At 42.2% G+C, this 22,205-nt stretch overlaps 2 protein-coding genes across 2 annotated transcripts; one reads left to right on the top strand and one right to left on the bottom strand.

Moving 5' to 3' along the window:
* Nucleotides 1–587: 587 nt before the first annotated feature.
* On the bottom strand, nucleotides 588–11,411 carry necab1 (N-terminal EF-hand calcium binding protein 1). Its single transcript, XM_019873349.1, has 13 exons — nucleotides 11,212–11,411; nucleotides 10,096–10,120; nucleotides 9,326–9,434; nucleotides 8,364–8,389; nucleotides 8,198–8,295; nucleotides 5,883–6,019; nucleotides 3,889–4,010; nucleotides 3,386–3,462; nucleotides 2,807–2,854; nucleotides 2,565–2,677; nucleotides 1,800–1,877; nucleotides 1,585–1,676; nucleotides 588–1,043 (listed from the first exon to the last, which is right to left on the bottom strand). The coding sequence occupies exons 1-13, from the start codon at nucleotides 11,296–11,298 to the stop codon at nucleotides 1,015–1,017; spliced, it is 1,041 nt and encodes a 346-aa protein (XP_019728908.1). The 5' UTR covers nucleotides 11,299–11,411; the 3' UTR covers nucleotides 588–1,014.
* A 1,347-nt stretch (nucleotides 11,412–12,758) lies between these two features.
* Nucleotides 12,759–21,289, top strand: tmem64 (transmembrane protein 64). Its single transcript, XM_019873477.1, has 3 exons — nucleotides 12,759–14,026; nucleotides 18,136–18,291; nucleotides 19,029–21,289. The coding sequence occupies exons 1-3, from the start codon at nucleotides 13,355–13,357 to the stop codon at nucleotides 19,224–19,226; spliced, it is 1,026 nt and encodes a 341-aa protein (XP_019729036.1). The 5' UTR covers nucleotides 12,759–13,354; the 3' UTR covers nucleotides 19,227–21,289.
* The last annotated feature ends 916 nt before the right edge of the window (nucleotides 21,290–22,205 follow it).

The raw sequence follows: 22,205 nt of genomic DNA, 5'->3' as shown, positions 1-22,205 counted from the left end.
GGTTTACGTTACGTCCGTCACAAGAACCCGTCTCTTGTATGTGAACTTTTTTTCAAAGAATGTAACCCTAAAATAATCCAGAAGTAATGTTAAAATAGCGTAAAGCATCCCATGGCGCATCCAGCCCAATAGGAGGCGTATTCTTTTGGAATGTGACATGGTGAGCGAAACAATATGAAAGGATGACTCTTTGTACATTATTGTGGAAGGCAAAGCTTGGTTCTTTTTCAAAGTGATTATTTATCAATAAAAGTACAAAAATGACTTCTGGTGTCATCTTGTTACAGCCTAATGGTGTGTTCAATAATATAGTTTATTTCATTTTACATATTGTTTTCCGAGGTTTAAATTTGTATGAACTTCTTTTTTGGGGGCGGGGGTCCAATGTATATTTTCAAATTCTTTTCAAGGAATAGTTTTTCACTATCTGCAAAAATGTTTGTCCTACGTTGTTTTTTTTTCAATTATTTAGAGGTGAAATACATTTCATTGAGATGGTGAAAATGACTTGCAGTACCAATACTCGTCACCGGAGGGAGACATCAATTCATTTGAAGAAGTCTGAAGTTGGAAGGTAAAAAACACGATTTTACACAAATATCTTTTATTTCACGTGTTTGAAGCTTTAGCGACATTAAATACGCACAAATGACAATCGCGTGTTGGAATAATAAATATTCTTTATGATAATCGTGCTGCTGCTACTTTTTAGGACATTTTTTTATTAATCGTGTGCCGCTGCAACAATTTCTCAAACTCAAGCGTGATGACGTCACGGCAAACACGGTGATGACTGGCTGGCCAGAAATCCAGGAAGTAATTTTCTTTTTGTTTTTTTTGTTTTTTTTTTTAAGAGCATCGTCAAAACACATACGCACAGTGGAAACTTGCCAGTGTGTGTATTTATCTGTATATTTTATACTTTATACAAAGAAAAAACACAAAAGTATTTATATTTACTGTTCTGACGTCATATATGCGTGTGCGCAACCAAGTGTGAGTGACAAGCTGCTCTCAGTTGTTGTTCAGGACCCACCATGAAGCTGAAACAAACAAATGTCATTAGAAAATATCCATGCAATCATAAAAATACATTACGTTATGAAACAAAGACATACAGTGTTAAATGAAGAATCAAAATTGGTGCTACTCAGTAAATTAAAATGTCATTGAATGAAATTACGAATATTAAGCAATTAAATATATATCAGTTCGATTTTAATAAAAACGTCCAAATTAATGAAAAAGCTGTTTAAAAAAAATTAAAAAATCATTTAAATAGCTTGTGAAACACGCAAATCGGTCTTAAAATGGGGGGGGGGGGGAAGAGAAATAGAATATGACAACATACATTTGGTATATTTAAAAATATAAATGTTGATGGATAATTGTAATTTTTATATAGCTGACATTCAAGATCTTTCAATATGGCACATTGGCACTATAAAATATAAGATTTTTAAAAAATGTGATGCAAAAATTACATGATGACATGCCAAGTGGGTATCCACCCACTTGAGTACAACATTTGACATGACAGCTGTATGAAATAAAGTGTCGTGATGATACAGTGGGAGGCGGTACCCGGGAGCAGCATGGTGGTGACGGTCTCGGGTGTTTCCAGGAAGTCCACGTTGGCCCTCTGGAAAGTCTTGCTGGAGTTGCTCTGCAGGTGACTACACAACACATCCAAAATACAAGCAAGGAATGCATGTTGTTATAATTGGACTTGCGTGAGCTTCACCACAAGTCGCCAAGTCAAATGTATCACCGGAGGAATTCAAAGCGAAGGCACCTACTTCTTCCACACATTGATGTGCTCCCAGAATTCATAGAGGATGAAGCGTGACTCGTTAGGCAGCCGCTGCAGCGCCACGCTGCGCAAACAACAAAGCGCGTGCGTTGTCTTCAGCATCATTATTCAACGTTATCATCATGAATCATCGTCAGCGTCGCGCATGTTACGTCACATCCCCAAAATCCGAATTTGTAAACAGCTTGACGTCAGAGCTTTCTCAAGCTTGGACACGTTGCACTTGCAGCGTCTCATGTGTTGAATGTCACAAGATGCTTGAGGCTGCCGCTTCTTGTCCAAACTCGAAGTGACAGCACGCAGAGAGGGATGGAGGGATATGGGGGGGTGGGTGCTGCGTGAGAGCGTGTAAACATGCTAATGGTTGTTGCGCCTCACTCATCATGAGCGCTGCCGCGCGTTGTGTGCATATCATTCATATGTCGATAAATGAATTGGGCTTCAGAATGTCAGCTCTTCATGGAGCTCTTCATTCATCCATCAATCCGTCCCGCGTACGTCCAACCCACCCCACCACCCCTCAGAAAAGTTCACGGTTCACGTCTGCCGCAAAATAAGTTCCATCTGCAATGCCTCAAAATCCATGGACAAATTTTGGCGCCGGTACAACCCCGCTTGTATACCACCTATCCATCCATAAATCCATTCACTCCCTTTTAGTTCAATCAGTCAATCCATCCATTCACCCATTAACCTTTCCATCCACGTGTCCCTCCTCCCATTGGAAACGCTTGTGTGTGTGTGCACTGACTTTAGACATCCGGTCTGTGTGCCGGCAGAGTCCATGTAGTGTCTGAGTGCCACGCGAAACTCCTCCAGCTCATCCTCCAGCACGGACAGCTGCCTCTGCACAATCAGGATGTGCTGTCCACACGCGCACACACGCGACGCCAAGACGTGTTCAAGAAAGTCCCGTTACCATGACAATCACACATCATCATCATCATCACTTGAGTAGATGACACAAGGATGAAAATGTTGGCAAGGACGCACCAGTTTGCTTTCCGGGACGTCATCTTCGACGGGTTCCAGGCGGATCTCCTGAGGACATGGTACAGACGTGTGATGGCATGCGCTAACGCTAATGCGCTTAACACGACTATTAGATACCATAAGCACACTGACCAGACAATAAGCCACTGAGGGAAAAGACAATGTCGATTCTAAAGATATCTGATGCGTTAATATCAACAGATATAACATCACCAAGAAAAAAAAAATCATAACATATTAAGATAATTGGATTTGCATTTCTTAAATTTGTAAAACAATGATTTTCTCCTTCCGATTCGATTTTTGTCAAGTTTTCATTTATGTTATTTTTGGAGCACATGTTTAATATTCACGCTTCTGTATTTCCTGCTCAGCCTTTTTCCACTGCAGACATTTTGCATCTATTTGCATGCTCATATGCATTATCTACGTGGGCATGTGTCATTTGTTCCCATTGTTCTACATGCACATGTGCCATAATTGGGGGGTACAGATGCATATGAGGTACAGACACAGATGTGGGAATAAAAAAAAAAAACAAAAAAAACCCCATCAACAATTGTAAGCCGGTAGAAGGACCTTTTGTTCCAGGCGGTCGATGAGCTTCTGGAGCCTGTTTACTTGAACTGTCCAGTGGCTCTCCTCCTCATACACGCCTGGTAGAAAGAAAAAAAAAAAACACACGAAAATGAAACAGGATGAAAGGATTCTGCTTCAGAACCTTATGAACCACAAAAAGTTTTTCACGACTAGTTTCTCTTTCGGATGGGGTCCAAGTTTGGTAGCCGCCTGTTAGCATCTCTTCTGGATCTGGGAGCCAACTGCTAGCATCTCTTCTAGAAAGGGTCCCGCTTCTTCTGGATCACATCCTACTCACCTGCTGCTGTTTTGCACCTCTTCTAGAACAACTTGTCACCTACTAGCATCTGGTCTAGAGTGTGTAGCTGCTAGCTTGTATCGTTTCTAGATTGGCGAGCCGCCTATGAGCAACTGTCCTCAATTGGGTCAAGCCCTGTGAGAGTGGTGGGGGGTGGGGGTGGCTGTCTACAAGTACTTTTTCGAGATGGGTTCAGGTCTGGTACCTGAGTTAACAAGACTCATGATGGGGTTACTGGGGGACAGGCTGTTGTTCCTCTGGAGTCTCCGGTTGGAACGACGACCCGACCACTGGATGGATAAAACCTCCGGTTTAGTAGGACCGTGTCTGTAGAAACAAAGTGCGTTTTAGTGATTAAAAATTCTCCTCCATGTGCGCTTCTTATTCCTTAACAAAAAACACAGTCAAAACGGCCCTGTGATGAATTCATTAGCGGGCGACAAGCGAGGCTCAGTGCCGCTTGAGTGTGGGCGGAGGTGCTAATGGCCCCGTTTGTCCGCCCACGCCGTCTTATTCCGGGCGACAAGCTTTAATTGCTACAAGAGACACTTGGAACCCCTCAGACTTAAATAAAAAAGTTACAAGCAACAAGAGGGTATGGACATCGTATTTTCACACGTCTCCAACTGACTACGGAAAGCAATTTCGAGCCACTTGGGTCCCCTCACAAGTACACAGCCGGCGCATTCGGATTCGCCGGGGTGGGGGTAGGGGGGTGGGGGTTCATCAGTTCCAAGAAGAGAGAGATGAAATGCCGCAGGAAGAAGCGACACAGCTCTGGGAGCCGGAGACCCTCACACTGACATGAGAGCGAAGCTGAGAGGAGATGGTGGCATGAGAGACGGTGAGAAAAGGAAGAGGACGCTTGTGAAGGCATGTCAACCTAGCATACGTAAAAGATGCTGCCTCCGGCCATTTATCAGGCATGGAAACAAAACTCAGCCAAGTACAAACAGAAATAGAGAACCATTTTCACTCAATTGAAAAATAGGAAACATTTTGGATCTCTGGCGTGGGAAAACATTTTATATTATTTGTTAACTGAAGTGTGAACTGGATTGTGTGTAACCTATGCGGGAACCATATTTGATACCTTCAGTAGGAACCATATTTAAAGACCTAAGTAGTAACCATATTCATAATTGTCTAACCCGGGGGTCGGCAACACGCGGCTCCGGAGCCGCATGCGGCTCTTTAGCGACATCTAGTGGCTCCCTGGAGCTTTATAAAAAATGTTTGAAAATGGAAAAAGATTTTGATAGTAGGCTAATATAGCTCAAATAGATATAGATACATGTTGCAGCTCCGAAAAAGGAGAGCTGTGGTGTTGGTTTTTGAAAACGTACATCTTATTTATGCTGTTAACAGTCTCAACAAATAAAGACACGTCTGCGTCGGACTCTGCGCCTTCTCTCTTCTCGTTCGACTCGAGAGGCGTTCAAAGACAGCCTCCGAAAAACGGAAATTAATGATCACTTCACTGACACTTAAAAAAAGCGAAACTAATGCACCAAAACAAAAAAAATCAAGCGAGGAAATTACAAAATAAATTCTATGGGGGCGTTTGTGAACACACAACAAAGGAATGAATAACAAACAATTCTAAGACAGTCCAGTCTCCTACATACATACAGCATGTGTTTCCTTCATTGTAAGATTTATAGAAGGCTTTTATTTTTTTACGGCTCCAGACATATTTATTTTTTGTTTGTTTTTTTTTTTTTGTCCTATATGGCTCTTTGAACATTTTGGGTTGCCGACCCCTGGTCTAACCTAAAATGGAAACAGTATTTAACAGCTTAAGCGGGAACCGAATTTGCTTGCGAAGGTGGAACCTACATTGGTGACATCATTCTTTACCATGATTCGACCTGAAGTACCTTAGCGCAACGGAATTCAACAAAATTCTATTAGCATAGAACACTTAGTCGGAAACCATATTTGGTCACCGCAAATGTTTAGAATATTTGCTGTGGTTTAGTTGCGTCTAAATCGACATTGGGGTTTTCAATAATCCCCTTGAAGAGACGTACTGGAATGCCGCCGCCATGGCAACAGTTTTATCGGTGCGGGTCGCACCGTCGCGCGCTGACCTTCATCTTTTATTTCTCTCCGGTTCAAAGGAACTCATACAATTCCCGCCCGCAGGAGGTCCCATGTCGAAAAAACAAAGAGTCACGGCCCGCTGTGTCCTCTCACTTTTCTTGGCGCGTCTGCTCGGCGGTGGTCTCCATGGCGCATTCCAGCGAGCTCTGGAGCGAGTGGAGCTGATTGGTCGTCTCCTTCAATAAGAAACGGGTCACAAACTGCTCCAGGTGGGTGGACTCTTGATAATCCTGTCAATCACAAATTGGAGAAAAAAAAAAAAAAAGCAAAACAATAATTAGCAAGAGGGAGGACGTGCTGCTTGCAACGCCAACTCCCAGTCACTCAAGGTCTAATTAAAGTCGAGCCCGCAGGATCGGAATTCATTAAGTTTCAATCGGGTGCAAATAACAGAATGAAATCACTGGAGCACACTTGTTGTTTGAATAAGCTCCTTTGCGTCTATCCGCAGACAATTTGGGAAGCATTTGTGGTAAACTGAAGCAGGAAACAATATTTGGCGTATTAAGGTAATCATTTTAAAATTATTACTCACTTAAGTGTGAACCATATTTGGTTTGCTAAATAGGAACTTCATCTGGTAACAAAAGTGAGGGCCGCATTTGGTAAACTAAGCGGAAACCAATGTTGTTGTTTTTTTTAACTCGAGTGGGACAACATTTGGTAAACTAAATGGGAACCGTATTTGGTAGCTTAAGTGGGAGCCATAGTTGGTAACGCAAACATTTGGTAACCCTATGTTGGAGCTATATTTGGGAACCAAAGATTCTGAATACAGTGGTACCTCTACTTACGAAATTAATTGGTTCTGGAAGACATTTCTAACTAGAAAATTTTGTAAGTAGAGACGTGTTTTCCATGTAAATGCCCTAATCCGTTCCAAGTCCCCCCAAATTCAGACAAAAATGTTTTCTAAAGCATAAAAATGCATCAAAATATGTCACATATACATGTTACAATTAGATTAATGCACAATAATTGAGAGTTGTGCATACTGTAAAAAACAAAGAAAAGAGTCAAGAATAAAAATGATGGTCATTTAACTTTTAACTGCCTTTTCGTTTTTTGCCCTCTTTAGTTCGTGTTCTCTCTCAGAAATGGTTTTTGCCTGGCGTTTTGTAAAGAACTGATCCAAGGAAGTTTACTTTTGTCGGCTTTTAACAATCCTTTGAAAATTTCCAAGGCAACCATCACAATAGTGAGCGATCGCCGGACTGGTGAACACTTTTTCTGGGTGATTCACATTCACGTCAAACTATTTTAACGTCTCATGGTCCGAGGGGAGATTGACGAGGGCGCTGCATCCACACATATCTATCTATCTGTACACATCGACACATACGGTAGAGGTCCCTCTTAGCCAATGGGATGCCAGGATGATGCTCGGGAATAGCCAATGGCAGAGCAGCTATAAGTGTGTTGCCTTCAGGAAACTCAGAGCTGCGAGCAGCAGGCCATACTGTATTTTTACCTTTCCTATCTTGAAATTTCTTTCATAACAAGAAGCAATATTTTCCTGTTGAGGTGTTTCGTAACTTGAAATTTTGATATGAAGAGACGTTCGTAAGTAGAGGTATCACTGTATTAATTAGTCCTGTATAGTGCGGTGACTTTTTTTTTTTTAAGAAGACCAGCTTGGCACATCGTGGCCAAATGATGCTGTGCTTGCGTATAAATAGCATTGGCGTGTTTACACGTGTGTGTGTGAAACATATTGGCTCTTCAGATCTTGTTCCAGCACCCACATACTTGTTCATCAATGCACAAACCACAATTACACTAATGCGGCAGGATGCATTTCAACATATAATTATGTTCGCACACGCAAACATACAGTAAACATGACCTCACATCGCTGCGTAACAATCGCATATTGGAACCAAATTCAAAATAATGTATCTCATTTCGGTTCCCAAAAATGGTTCCTGCTTGGACGAACTTAAATGATTCCCCACATCAATTACCGTATTGGTCTGAATATAAGACAGTGTTTTTTTGCATTGAAATTAGACTGAAAAAGTGGGGGCCGTCTTATATTCGGGCCAATACGGTACCATATATGGTTCCCACTTCAGTCAACAAATATGGTAAGGTAACCATATACTTGCTAAAATCAAATAGTTTGCCACTTTTAGTTACCCAAAATGTCTCCCACTTCAGTTACCAAATTTACTTCCTTCATAGTCCATCAAAAATGGTTCCCACCCCAGTTTACCCAGCACGGCTCCTACTTTGGTTATCATAAATGTTTGCCTCTTAAGGTTCAAAAATGTGGTTCCCACTTCAGTTACTACAAAATGATTCCTACTTTGGGAACCAAAAATGGTTCCCAACTTCATGAAAAAAAAAAAAAATATGGTTCATAGCATTTGTGGCTGCCGTATTTCTTGTATTTGAAGGTCTCTCACCTTCTTGGTCTTGTCCATGGCCTTCAGTATGGACATGTTGAGGTCCTCCAGGGCAGCCAAAACATTCTTGTATTCTCCGAGGTGCTGCGAGAAGTATTCTTTAAGCGTTTGGATTTGATAAAAATAAATAAATAAATACAACAAGAATAAAGGCAAGTTCACTTACCACAGAGTTCATCTGTGTCCACGTTGCTGGAGCGCAAACACACACAGTGACATCATTAAAATGAATCATAGCAGCACGTGTACAATTCCTAGAAAAGCTACATTTTAAAATTTGCTATTCGCGGCTGGCCGGCCACAATCTCCCGCAAGGGTCGATTGTCATAATCAATAATGAAATCCAATCAATACATAAATATGTTGGAAAGGTGAAGCAATGTATCTGTCACGAAATAAACCACAACATAAAATCTGTGTTTTTGAAAGGATTAGAACTGCTACTATGTCGAGGTTAGTTTCATTAGCCTATCAATGGCATTTCCCATTATACGCTAGCCTTAAGCTAACGTCATTTCATAACACTTTGAACAGCTTGCGTCGCAAAAAAAGTGCAGGTAACCCTTCAGGAGCCCAAATAACCTGATCTGACAATTTGTGAAAGAATACGTTGCTTCCATTGTTGAAAAATCAAACATTGGAGACAGGAAGTCACATGCAAACAAGCAAACAACCCACAAGTCTCCCTTTTTTTTTTTGGCGGAGGTAATAATAACTTCCAGAGAGATTCATTTGCGTACTGACGGCTTCCATTGTTGAAAATCAAACATTGCAGACAGGAAGTCACATGCAAACAAGCAAACAACCCACAAGTCTCCCTTTTTTTTGGCGGAGGTAATAATAACTTCTAGAGAGATTCATTTGCGTACTGACACCACTGAATATTTCATGTGCCCCAGCTTACTTGTGATTGAAAGATTGAGTTCAAGCTTCCTGATGGAGCCCGACATGCGGCTCAAAGGTGCGTTGTGATTGGCAGATGATGATGGCATGACGGCGACTCACTCTGTGTGGTGGTGCCCCAGCTTACTTGTGATTGAAAGATTGAGTTCAGGCTTCCTGATGGAGCCCGACATGCCGCTCAAAGGTGCATTGTGATTGGCAGATGATGGCATGACGGTGACTCACTCTGTGTGGTGGCTGTCGATGGCGTGGAAAAGCTCCTTCAGTTCCTCTGACGTCAGGACGCCGTCCGAGAAGTAGGCCTTGAACTCGTCGAAGGACAGTTTGCCGTCATCTGGGGTCAGACACCCATATCGTAACAACATACTCCAGTGTAATATTACACAGAAATATACATGGAGAAAGTCACAACCCCTCAGTAAGCTGCAGTAATATTTCTCGGTCTTCGCAGGGGATAAAGAATATTTGCCTGTGAGTACTGTTACTTCTGTCTACAAGTTGTTCCACCATTTGTGTTCAAATATCCATCGCTTAAAAGGGTTCCAAAACCACCAGATAGATGCTAATCATTAGCGTGTCAATGGCACTTTGCATTTTTTGTTAGCATTAGGCTAAACAGGCTTTCTTTAGGCAGAGCTCCTTGGTTGTTTTAAATCACTAACGTGGAAGAATTGTTCACCAATTTATTTGTTGTGAAATGAGCTGAGTTGAATTCACTCCCATTGAATTTTTAGTGTGTTGTATTTTTTTTCAATGATTTAAGCGGTCTCTTTTTTTAAAGTGACACCATTCCAAAGGCTGCCAGTCCTTCACTTGTGCGGCTGGAAACTATTTGGCAGTTTTTCTTGATGAAAAAGCTCCAATGGTGATGTGTCTGGTCACTTTGCTGTCTCCATGGAAACCGGCCATCAGCGGGGAATCACCATCTGAATACTGTATTGCCGAGACTATCTGCTCCTGCCACGAGAACAAGACATGTCGTAAGACATACTTACCGTTTTTGTCTGCTCGCCGCAAAATCTGGAAGACAGGAAAGACAGGTGACAGACAAATCATCAAACTTTGCGTGTGTGTGCGTGCGTGTGTGTGTGTGTGTGTGTGTGTGTGTGTGTGTGTGTGTGTGTATGTATGCGTGCGTGCGTGTGATCGATGACACGGCCAAAGTGGTGAATTGTTCAATTATTGATGTGGAAGTCCCACTTTGGACATGAAAGTGGTCTGACCGCTTGCCTTTGAACGTATCAGCCACTCGCTGGCTTGTTCCTTCCGTCGGGAAAATGACATCACCCACTTCACTTTCTCATCGGTACAACATGCACCCCCACAAACTTTTTGTTTATTACTCCTCGCAACAATGGACTTCACTTTCTCATCGGTACAACATGCACCCCCACAAACTTGTTACTATTACTCCTCGCAACAATGATTAGCCATATATTGGTTGTATAGTGGTTCACATAGCCTGTGATCCATGAAGCTGGCATCGGACTAATTTAACTCCTGTGACTGGACTCGGGATTAGTCTCCAAATTGTCTTCAGAGTTTATAAAACACACATAATGAGTTTAGTGGGGTACTGGTTGTGTAGTGGTTCACGCAGCTGATTTACATGCAGCTGGCTTGGGATCAATACCCACTCAGTTTCCACTCAATGACCGATGCCCATGACTGTGACTTATTAACAGTCAGTTTCTAACTGTCTCGCCCTTTTACAAAAACGCACAGTAGGTGGGCTGTTAGTCGTGTAGTGGTTCACATCATCGATTTATTTTAAGACGCCTCAAGGAAAAAAAAATTATAAATCATACCCTGCTGCCAGTTTCAGCAATCGTGATGAACACACGTCTATCATGACAAGAAGCACCAAAAAAATCTCAAGGACCCATATCCGAAATTGAACAGGAAGTCGGCTACAGTATTTTACTTTGAATTTGAATTGGCCTTGTAATTTGACAAACTCCAACACGGGAATTTGAGTCCCAATCTCACATACGCACACGCACACACACAAGCACATGCACACAGGTTTACGGAGTAATGCGAATATCGTAAGGTGCACAGACCAAATGTATGTATTTATATATAATATATTTCTTTTTTTTTCTACTTACATCAATGAAAATGGACATTCCCTTTTTCAGTTCAGTCTGGACACCAGGCTTCTCGCACTCAGGTGGGAATTCCTCTGAACAATTCATCGTCAAAAAAAATATTTTCTTCACCCCGTCTTGTAAACTGCGCAGGAATATGAATGACTGAATAAAACTGTGCTCTGCTTCTCGTTTTCTGTCGCTGGTCACAAGCAGACACTCTGAAAGCCATCAAGTTGCCGGATATACTCTCAGAACACTTCCGTCTTGGATTAAAAAATAAAAAAAAGAAACGTCGTTTTAGCCCCGAAAATTGAATTATTTCGAAGTAGTTGTGCCTAATTTAACAAGATCATCCTGTATAAAATATGTTAGATTTTTTATCTGTATGGACTCCTTTGAAGACGTCCCATTGACAACCGTACAGGCGGAACATGTTTGAATTCGATAGAAATACACGCTAAAATCCAGTTACTGTATCTCACTCAGGTTAACTTGATGTAGAAGCGTGAGTAAAATTTCTAAAATCCATATAATGTTGACTAATTTAACTGTTTGACACATGCACACACATAAATATATACGATTTGACGTCTCTTGCTGAAAATATGCTATTTTTTATTCTCTTGCTGCATAGTATTCATAGATGAGTTCCGAGCATGTCCACAATATATATTATTGTGTAATTCAGTTCAAGCTTTTAAATACATTTTTTCTATAAATGCCGTGGATTAATAAAACCATTTTTGCAATCGTGGCCTACAGTGTTCCATACTACCGCCATCAAAATATCCTTTCGAAAAAAACCTTCTTTGACTTAATAAAAACCACAGGTGACCACATTAATACGTCCTCAAATTAATCATAAGTGATTGCGCCACGGGAGCAGGTGATAAACTATGAAATAGCGTCACCTGATGGATGTTTGCGGTGGTACACACATTTTCATCATGATCGTTCCATTTTCTGTCACCCAAATCATTATTTGCTCGCGGCAAAACAAATGCAACCTCCCGTAAAAACTAACTACGACCCTAAAACCTAAATATATCCTCGTACGACATAATTAAAATCCGAATGTTTCGACTTATTTTTGGCTTTTTGTTTGATTTACGTTCACATCGAGAGTACAGACAGGGTCAGAGTACAAATCAGCGTAAATAATAATTAATCAGTGATAGCACACTGAATGACAACGCTGCGGTGTAGTTCCTAGATAACATAAGAGTAAATAAAGCATTATGTAATACAATTATATTTATTTAGGGTGTTCAAGATGCCACGAGCATTTCACCTACGTGTTAATGATACATTTTTGGCTCCATGTGGGATTAAAGGTACGGGTCAGTTTCTTTGAATCAACAAACATTTATATTCATATCAGGTGTGTAGTTTGTGACAAAATGAGCGCCATATAATATTGGCGCGTTTCTTTTGCTTATGTGAGAGTCAGCACGTCTGACGGGGAACGAGAACTCAAAGAAAAACAAACGGCACTCGTGGCCAAGTCTCGCGATGTCACACGCGAGCGCTGTGATTGGTCCGTCACGCCAGAGAAGAGGCGGCTTTGTGGTCACGTGCGAGGCAGTTGCTATTTGCTTGGCATCTGGCACACAAACAGCAGCACTTGGAACAACAAGAACAAGTACATGGAGCAGCAACGGCGGAGAATGACGTTCTCGTGTTGACGACAGGAAAAAACCCAAAGGATAAAGAGCGTGTTGTGTAGTATTGGAGGGCATTTTGACGAAATGTCTACGGCGGCGTAGGAACTTTAGCCCCGCGGCGAGCCAGGTATTAGCTAGCCGTGCCGTGATTTAACGCGATTACGCTGGACAGGGTGAGTGTTAACAAACACGTGTCTCCATGTTCCCCCCTCATTTCTTCGTTATTTTCTGCCGTCCAATGATCGTGCCATGATCCCTCGAACGTGTACGGGTCATGGTCCCCGCAGGGGTGATGACGTCACGACCACGCCCCCCAGCACCTGAGATTTTATTTTATTTTTTTTAAACATCAGGACAATTCATGTTTGTTATTGGCCACGAATGATGTCCGTGAATTCCAGTTTTCATCTAGTATGAATGAAAAAGAAGCCAGCTGGTGAACGGTGACAGGTGGAGTCCCGGCTGGCTGCCGCCCGCTTCCGTTTGGAGGGCCAACAATGTCGCTGTCGGGGTCCCCCCCTGGTGCGCAGCTGCTCTCAAAACTTGCCAAACATGCTGCCGGCAGGGCACATGTGCAGCTCAACCGATGGCTGCACAGGAGCGGTGGTGGTGGTGACGAGTGCGACAAGATGGACATGCTGGCGTGCGGCGGGGACTCAGACGCTGACCCCGAAGCGGCGGGCGGGCTCAGCGGGGAGTCCCGGCACCCATGTTTGGTCACCCCCTTCTGCCTGAAAAGCGCCCTCCTGGTGTGCATCCTTACCGGGCTGTGTTTCTCCTCTGTGGCGCTGGTGCGCCAACACCTGAAGGACCTCCTGCTATGGGTAGAGGGCCTGGACAGCCTGGCGGGGGCGCTGCTCTTCGTGGTGGGCTTCATCGGCGTGTCCTTCCCATGCGGCTGGGGCTACATCGTGCTCAACGTGGCGGCCGGCTACCTGTACGGCTTCGTGCTGGGCATGGGGCTGGTCATGGTGGGCGTTCTGATCGGCACCTTCGTGGCGCACCTGGCGTGCAAGCGGCTGCTGACGGACTGGGTGCTGCACAAGGTGGGCAGCAGCGAGCAGCTGAGCGCCGTCATCCGCGTGGTGGAGGGGGGCAGCGGACTCAAAGTTGTGGCCTTAGCGAGACTCACCCCCATTCCCTTTGGACTCCAAAATGCAGTTTTCTCTGTGAGTAGCCCAACCCAGCTTGATTTCTGTGGTGCATTCTATACACAAGGTGGTTCAATATGCTTCGCGTAGTTACGAAACAACATTTAAATGCAAAAGACTTGAAGGATTGAAGACATTAAAAAAGAAAAGATTTAAAGACATTTTAAAGCAAAGTAGAGGAATAACAAGTAGTTTACTGAGATTACTAAAAGCAGTTCTATTAGGCCTGGGCAAAAAATTTTTTTTATCGTCACAAATTTTTTGGGATGGACAATTTCAGAAGTGCAATAATAATTGCTTATCAAATTAATTGGTCTATTTTGAGTGTTTATTCATGTCATCTTCTGAGAATCCCAATTTACAACTTAACTATTGAAACCTGACGACTTGATTGTCACCATCGCCAGCTCTCATCGCCGTATCACTTTCATGCGTAGGCTGACCTTCTGACCTATCCTGACCTTCATCCATAATGTGATTAATGGCCAGTCACTGATGCCTTCCAATCAAACTCCAAAAGCCAATGCTTTGGTGTTCCTTTGGTGTGTCAGTAAATGAAAAATACAGAAAATATTTGGTGGGGAACTGAAGAATCTGAATGTCGGCAGAATCCTCCAGGGCAAGACTGCTGCTGTCATCGCTTTCTCCGATTTCAGCACAATGTACAGCAGCGCACATGCAGTGTGTGCTTGTCTTTCATTTGCCCTTTTTTACAACACTGACTCCTGTAAATAAGCAATGCCTCAAGTTCTGATAGTGGCCCTCACAAGCCACAAGATAGATGGACAGGGTTTTGCCCGCTGTTTTCGTGTTTAATTTCGAGATCTTCGCCTGTGGCAGTAAACGAGCCCACAAAATATAAACGTCCATCACCGTGGATGGGTCAGTGATGTGAGAAATATGAACCACGTTGATCAGTGCGCAAGATGTTCAGCGTACAGAGTTGAGGAAATGTGATGTTGGCGTTTCCCTCCCCAGGGTGCAATTCAAAAGTCATAAGACGTTGTTGGGGGGGGGAAAGCGGCCTTCTTTCCACCGCGTGTTCGTTGAATTTCGGACGAGGGGATTGTTGGTTCTTCAAATACAGGCTGGATTCGATGAACAGTTTCTTCGAAGCTTTTAATAACAGAATATTCCGGGCACCCGCGGTTTACAGACAATGGCCGCGTGTCACGAGTGCGAAGCAGGAAGAGATTCACATCATTTTTATATCATCAGAAGGGCGGCACCAAAACTCAAGGTGTGACATCATAACTTTCGTTTCTCCAAAACCGATTCTCAGCTTGGATCAACTAGCGCATTCCAATGTTTGTGCGTCTCCAGCAGGGAGTATTCCAATTTTAAGTGATGCCAAGCTACGCTGCGGGCGTGGGAAAGTTATACAGCATGACTGACACACTTCAACGTGAAGCAGGGAGGATTTCCTCAAGCTGTCGATAGCACGGTCGGAGCAAGTGATGGCAACCTGTCACTGAAGGTGGTCCTCTGCCTCCAGATAGCGCCGTACAACAACCATCGTCTGCTCTCACACAACCACCATTTTACAGTATTTTTAAAAATCAAAAGTCACTGAGGAGCGACGTCGTTGCGCAATAAGTCATTGATCTGCATTAGAGATCATGAGTGTTCACCGTGGGTTTAAAGTCTATCCCCCACCCACATCCTTTGTCGCTTCAGGAAAATATCTGGCGTGAAACAAATGAACCCGGCGCAGAAACATTCCAAAGAGGACGGAGCAGTGAGCATGAAAGCCATTCGGAGCTCGCAGCTCCAAGGAGTCGACAGTCGGGGCCCCGGGGCAGCGACAGCGAAGCGCGCTAACAACTCACTCGTCCAGTAATCACGCGCTGTCAACGATTGTACTGGGCTCAATCACGTAGAAAAACAAGAAAGGCTTGTTTGTCCGCTCGGCTTAGTCGCTCTCTGGGAGTGCTTGACGTGACATAACTGGAATATTCCAAGTCTTAGTTGGATCGGGCAGATGGTTTTTTTTTGTTCCGCCTCAACGGGTTAGGTAGCTTCTGTTCGTCGCTGTACTTTTGTCACAGCTGGTGAGTTGTAGCTCCAGGCTCAAAGGTTGGCCCCAGCGCATTCCACCTGAAGCCACAGTTAAAAAAAAAACAACAGAAAACTCCGCGCCGTTCATCCTTTGCGCTTATTGATCAAACAGAACATTAGCGGTCCGTCTCTCACGCGTTAACTTTTGGTTTCGAAACTTTTGAAAATGAGCCATTTGTACTGGTGGAGTTTGAAAACGAAAGAAGCGGGAGGAATGGTTTGCATGCATCGCCGTGCATGAAGATGGGAGAATAAATACGCTTTGGCACATCGGGGCGTCTCGGAGCAATCGCGTGGCGCCTGCTTGCTGCTGTCAGCCACAGTGGAGTCCCAAGGTCACACACACACACACACACACACACACACACACACACACACACACACACACACACACACACGTGTCATCACTTCATCATGTCCCCCCGCTCTCGGCTGGAGTTCAACTCTGATACGATCTGGACTTTACCCGACATGTCGCCAGAGACCAGATGCTACGTTTTTGATAGCCCACCATTTTATTAACGGAGACCTTGGATGATTTTGAGTCTTTACCCTCCCGCTCCGCCCATGCACATCAGTGTAACTTCAAAACGTAACACTGCCCCTTTTTGTGACAAGGAACACATCAACTATGAACTGTGCGCAAGCCATTTTTTAAAAATTGTTTCTTTTCTTAATTCACTGGTATCCCGTTTAAAATAGCATCTTTGACGTCTATAGACGTCAATGGCAGTGAATGAGTGTGGTCGTGAGCCACGTGAGCATCAGCTGCCCGTCCCGGTATTAATCATTCAGGTGTTTTAAGGCTGGGCGAGACCCTTTCCCACACCCACCTGTTGAAAAACTTGCTCGGCAAATATACTCCTAAAAAAATATACCGTATTTTACGCACTGTAAGGCGCACCGAACACTTTTCCATTTTCTTAAAAGCTCACGGCGTGCCTTAAAATCCGGTGCGCCTTATGTGCGGTCATTACGGTAATATGTCGACCCCAAGATGGCTCCTTGCTGGAGACATGCTTACAATATTATAACTTGCTGTTGGTTCAGTGAACTGCGTCGCTGCTTTATTAAATAAGTTTTTGTTGCAGCTCCGAAAAGAGGAGAACTGTGGTGTTGTTTTTTTAAAACGTGCGCTTTATTAATGGTTTTCACAGTCTCAACAAATACAGGTACGTCTTGGTCCGTCTCCGTGCCTTCTCTTCTTCCGTTCGACTCCAGAGGCGTTCAAGACCGCCTCGGAAAAAACATACATTAACGATTCCTTCAATGAAACTACGAAAATTGAAAATAATGCATCAAAACAGAAAATCAAACGAGGAAATCACAAAATAAATTCTATAGCCCCACTACAGAATTTATTTAATGATTTCCTTGTTTGTGAATACAGTTCACGACAAAGGAATAAATAACAAACACTTCCGAGACAGTACAGTCTTCTCCAATTTACTGACATCTGATCGTTCTGTTGCTGCTACGCTCAAGGAAATGCCAAAATAAATTCTGTCAGGGGGGGCTATAGAATTTATTTAGTGATTTTCTGTTTTGATGCATTACTGTAATTTCAATTTGCGTAGTTTCACTAAAGTAATTGTTAATTTACGTTTTTTGGAGGCAGTCATGAACCACTCTCGAAACTCACGGAAGAAGAGAGGGCACGGAGACGGACAAAGACGTACCTGTATCTCCATCTAGTGGATGCATTGTAGATTGCGCCTTAGAGTCCAGTGTGTGCAATATATGAAAACAATTACAAAATAAGCCATTCATTGACGGTGCGCCTCATAATCCAGTGCGCCTTTAGTGCGGAAAATACGGTATATAATAATAAAAGGAACACTTGGAGTTACATTGTGCTGTTTCAGCGTTCCCTTTATTTTTTGGAGCTGTTTGTAATACATTCAAAGAGATGCTATCAAGACGACATGCTAACCCCAGGATGAGTCAACAGCCTTCCTATGCGTACTTACGGTCAAACCAAATTTGAACCGTGTTCGCTTGTTGTCCAGGAGATGTGACCCCGCCCAGCTTTTAATCACGACCTGATTGTTTGCAATGTCGCTTTCCAGATCACTGACGTGTCCTTGCCAAACTACCTGGTGGCGTCCTCGGTGGGCCTGCTGCCCACCCAGCTCCTCAACTCCTACCTGGGCAGCACGCTGCGCACCATGGAGGATGTCATCGCCGAGCAGAGCGTGAGCGGCTACTTCGTCTTCGGTCTGCAGGTCGGTGTCGTCCTCAAATCACACAAAACAATAACATTTTGTGGCATTTAGTCTTGAATTATATATTCATTCAACTTTCCCCTCGGGATCAAGCGTCCAAATGCTCCTGAAAATTTCTAATTTTAGCCTAGGAAGTGAACCTGAATTTGTTTGGGTTCAAGACCTTCAAAAACTGTTCTCCATTGCCGTATCCGGTGAAACAAAGAATAAATAAAATCCACAATCGAGCAATCGCGTCAAATTTTACAATTCGTTTTACTCCCCTGACACCAGTTAAGCACATTCAAACTCAAGTTGTACACTTAACCTAATAACGGACTTTTAACTCATTCAGTAACAGCCAATTCTGGACCAAGTCTGAAAAGACGTTTAAAAACGTCTTTGGGAGTGAATGAGTTAAAAGTATTCATTATTTCAGGAAATGAAAAGATTTGTAATGACGCCACACCCGCAGCGGCGCCTCTTGTTACTTGATACTTGATTTGCTTGTACAGTAAATAGGGGATGAAATTCGTCACCCTCCCAATTGACGTTTACTGTGAAACTGCCTCATACATAAAGAGACCTCAAAATGTTGAACCAATCAATTTCAAAATGAAAGCCTGCTAGCTTAATGCTAACGTATGATGTGAAATGTCATACACGGGCTAATGGTAATTAGCATCAATGTTCCTGGACAAGTGCAGCTCACCAAAATGGTATCGAAATCTTAAGTTATCGTACTCCCATCTTTTCAGATCGTGATCAGCATCGGTCTGATGTTCTACGTGGTGCACCGCGCTCAGGTAGAGCTCAACGCCGCCATTGCCGCCTGCCAGATGGAGTTCCGATCGTCGCACACAAACGGTTTGTCGTCGTCGTCCTCCAACCACGTCGGATTCACGTACTGCGGCAAACGTTTGGCGGCGGCGGCGGCTATCGTCAACGTGGTGTGACCTTCCTTGGCCTGCCGCTGGCACGGACCAATGCCGTTGGACTTCGCACTCGGAGGAAGAAATGCGCGGTAGGTTTTTTTTTTTCAGAGGGCGGGGGGGTTAACGATGGAGGGACCTCAAGAGATGTCAACGAAATAACACTTTGAATGTCAACTTGATTTGTTTTTAAGTGTCAAAACAAATGGCCACCTATGCACCTTCTTTCCTACGTCGTCAGGCTCGCTTTGTGTCGTCAACTGAAAACAAAACGTAATAACGAGACCAGTATTTTACGTAATCCTAATAATAAGGGCATTGTTCATATTTTGTGACTTTGTAGTTGAGTGCTTTTGAGTTAAGTGTCTTACTTTTGGGACGGCGACTCTTGGTTGAGACAGAAAACTCAGGAATGTTGGAAGTGTGCAAAAAGAAACCTTTCCGGTAAATTTTGAACATTAAAAAAAAACTGTTCATTTTAACATCTAAGTTGAAATTCCTTTCCTTTTTTTTAAGAGTGCAGTTCATTCCAGAATGTTGTTGGGAATGTCGGTAACTAAGCTAAAGGGAATTTTTTATTTTATTATTATTATTTTTTTATGTGCCATCATTTGTTTGTTTACATTTTTTCTAAATGTGAAGCGACTGAACCCGTGCAGGCTCTGCACGCATTTACAGTGCATTTACAGTAGAAGGAACTGCAAGATCTCCACTTGCTGATGATATCAAGTTTGGGCCTGGAAAAAAAAACTCCAAAGGAGTTTTAGGACCATCATAAAGTTATGAGAATAAAGTCAAAGAATGTAGTTGTGATTACGAGAGTGAAGTCTTTGTAGAAAAAAGCAACTCAGCATTTTATGGGAAAGAACGTTGTAATATCATGAATAAAGTTGTACATTTAAACGAGAAGCCTCATAATATTGTGAGAGCAAAGTTGTAGTTTTACCAGAAACTTTACAGGAGTTAGTAGTTTGTCGTTTTAGTCGAGAATTTTATGCGTGAACCGTGAGGGGAAACGTCAAGCAGGTAATTCACAAGGACGAAAATCGTACTGCTACAAGTTTTACACTCATTAAAAAAAGAAAAAGAAAAAATAAACAAAATCGTAAAATTGAATATGTCATAAATGTACGTGTGGAGAAAAAAAAAAGTCAAATGTAACAAAAATACGATTACTTCTTAGGACTTTGATCTCAAGATCATGAGTTCTTTGACATTTTATTTCTGTTCCGCTCTGATATTGCTTCTTTCGGGCAGGGGGTTGAGGACCGGAAGTTACTGCGTTTACCTCAATACCCTCACATTTTGACATATTCTTTTATTTCATTTTGTGGTACTGACAAAAGGCTGACAATCAACACAGGCACTTCAAAAAATAAAGAAATGAATGTGCAAATACGCCACCCCCCCCAAAATTATTCATGTTTTGACATGATCGCAAAGTGGTGTAGATGACACACAAGGGCTCCTCCATGACATATCCATCTTTTATTTTGACGCTTTTATTTATGATTGCTCGCTGATTGAGGCGGGCCCCGCCTGTCTTGACGTTAGCAATAATATTTTACAAAGCCTCATGCAAAAAAAAAAAAGTTAGACACTGATTTCATAAAACGAATTGTGGAGGGTGCCCACATTCCCGAGTTTGCGTTTGCCTTGTTTGCGTCCCGCTCCCAAATGAATATTAATGAGCCGTGTGATGATGTCACAACACCTTGTGATTAGCATGCACAGGAGAAAAAAAAACAAACATGTATTTATGACTTTTTAACTGACAAGTGCAAAGTATTTGATTTTTGGTGGTATCGATGCAAAACAAAAAATTGGAAGGAGGGGAGTGGGGACTGTCTGGAAATTTGTCTTAGTTATGCAACAAGTGACTCAAAGGGAAGACGACGCTTCCCTGGTCGGTATTAAGTGCATTACTGTACACACATGCTGTATTTTCTTCTACACACACACACACAATTTGACAGTGCATAAATATACAGCACGTACATATATACGCGGATATCGATGCACAGCGTGACGCTTTGTTCAGTGTTATTTATGAGACAGAGAAAGATATTAAAATGGCTTTTATTACAGCCTGCTTGACTTGTTTTTTTTCCCCTTGCTGGCATTCAATAATATATTTTGGAACCTACACTGACATTATCACAAAATAATCAATATTTGTATTACTTTGTCGCACTGCCAACTGGCCCTGCACTTTTTTTCCGCCATGCGGGCACAGCAGAAAGAAAAATGACAAAAAAAAAGAATTTACAATAGTTGTAATTTTACAAGTTTTCATTTATGCAATGTTTTTTTTCCCTTTACAGTATAAAGATATGATTGAATTAGGCAAAATAATGGGGGAGAAAAGATCTGATTTTGTTAGAAAAGATAACGCGGGGGGACTTGTAATTATGAGTAAAAAATTATTTTAAGAAGAAAAAAGTACAAAAACTTTGTGGAAAAAAGTTGGAATTACAAAAAAAAATTTGGGAGAATTTGCAGATTTACACAAACTACAAAAAAAAGATAAAAATGAAGATAGAAACTATTTTAAAAAGCACTTGTTGGGTTGTAATATTCAGTGAGAAATTATTTTTCCAAAAAAAAGTGCAAAAACATTATGATCTGAAAAACTTTGTGGAAAAAAGTTGGAATTACAAAAAAAGATTTTGGAGAATTTGCAGATTTACACAAACTACAAAAAAAAGATAAAAATGAAGATAGAAACTACTGTATTTTAAAAAGCACTTGTTGGGTTGTAGTATTCAGTGAGAAATTATTTTTACAAAAAAAAAGTGCAAAAACATTTTGATATGAGAAAAGGTGCAATTTTGCAAGAAAAAAAATATTTTTGAGAAGTCGTTTTCCTCAAATTATGAAAATGAGAAAACAAGCTAATATGTAATTTTACAAGAATATAGAAATTGTTAATGATTTTTTTTTACAAGAAACAGAAATGAATGGGGAAAAGTTATAATTTTACAAAAGACAGAATTTTAAATT

The sequence above is a fragment of the Hippocampus comes genome, unplaced genomic scaffold (assembly GCF_001891065.2).
Source record: "Hippocampus comes isolate QL1 unplaced genomic scaffold, H_comes_QL1_v1.1 scaffold163, whole genome shotgun sequence".
Taxonomy (NCBI): Eukaryota; Metazoa; Chordata; class Actinopteri; order Syngnathiformes; family Syngnathidae; genus Hippocampus; species Hippocampus comes.
The sequence above is the reverse complement of the archived record's forward strand: the minus strand, read 5'-3'. Positions and strand labels throughout refer to the sequence as shown.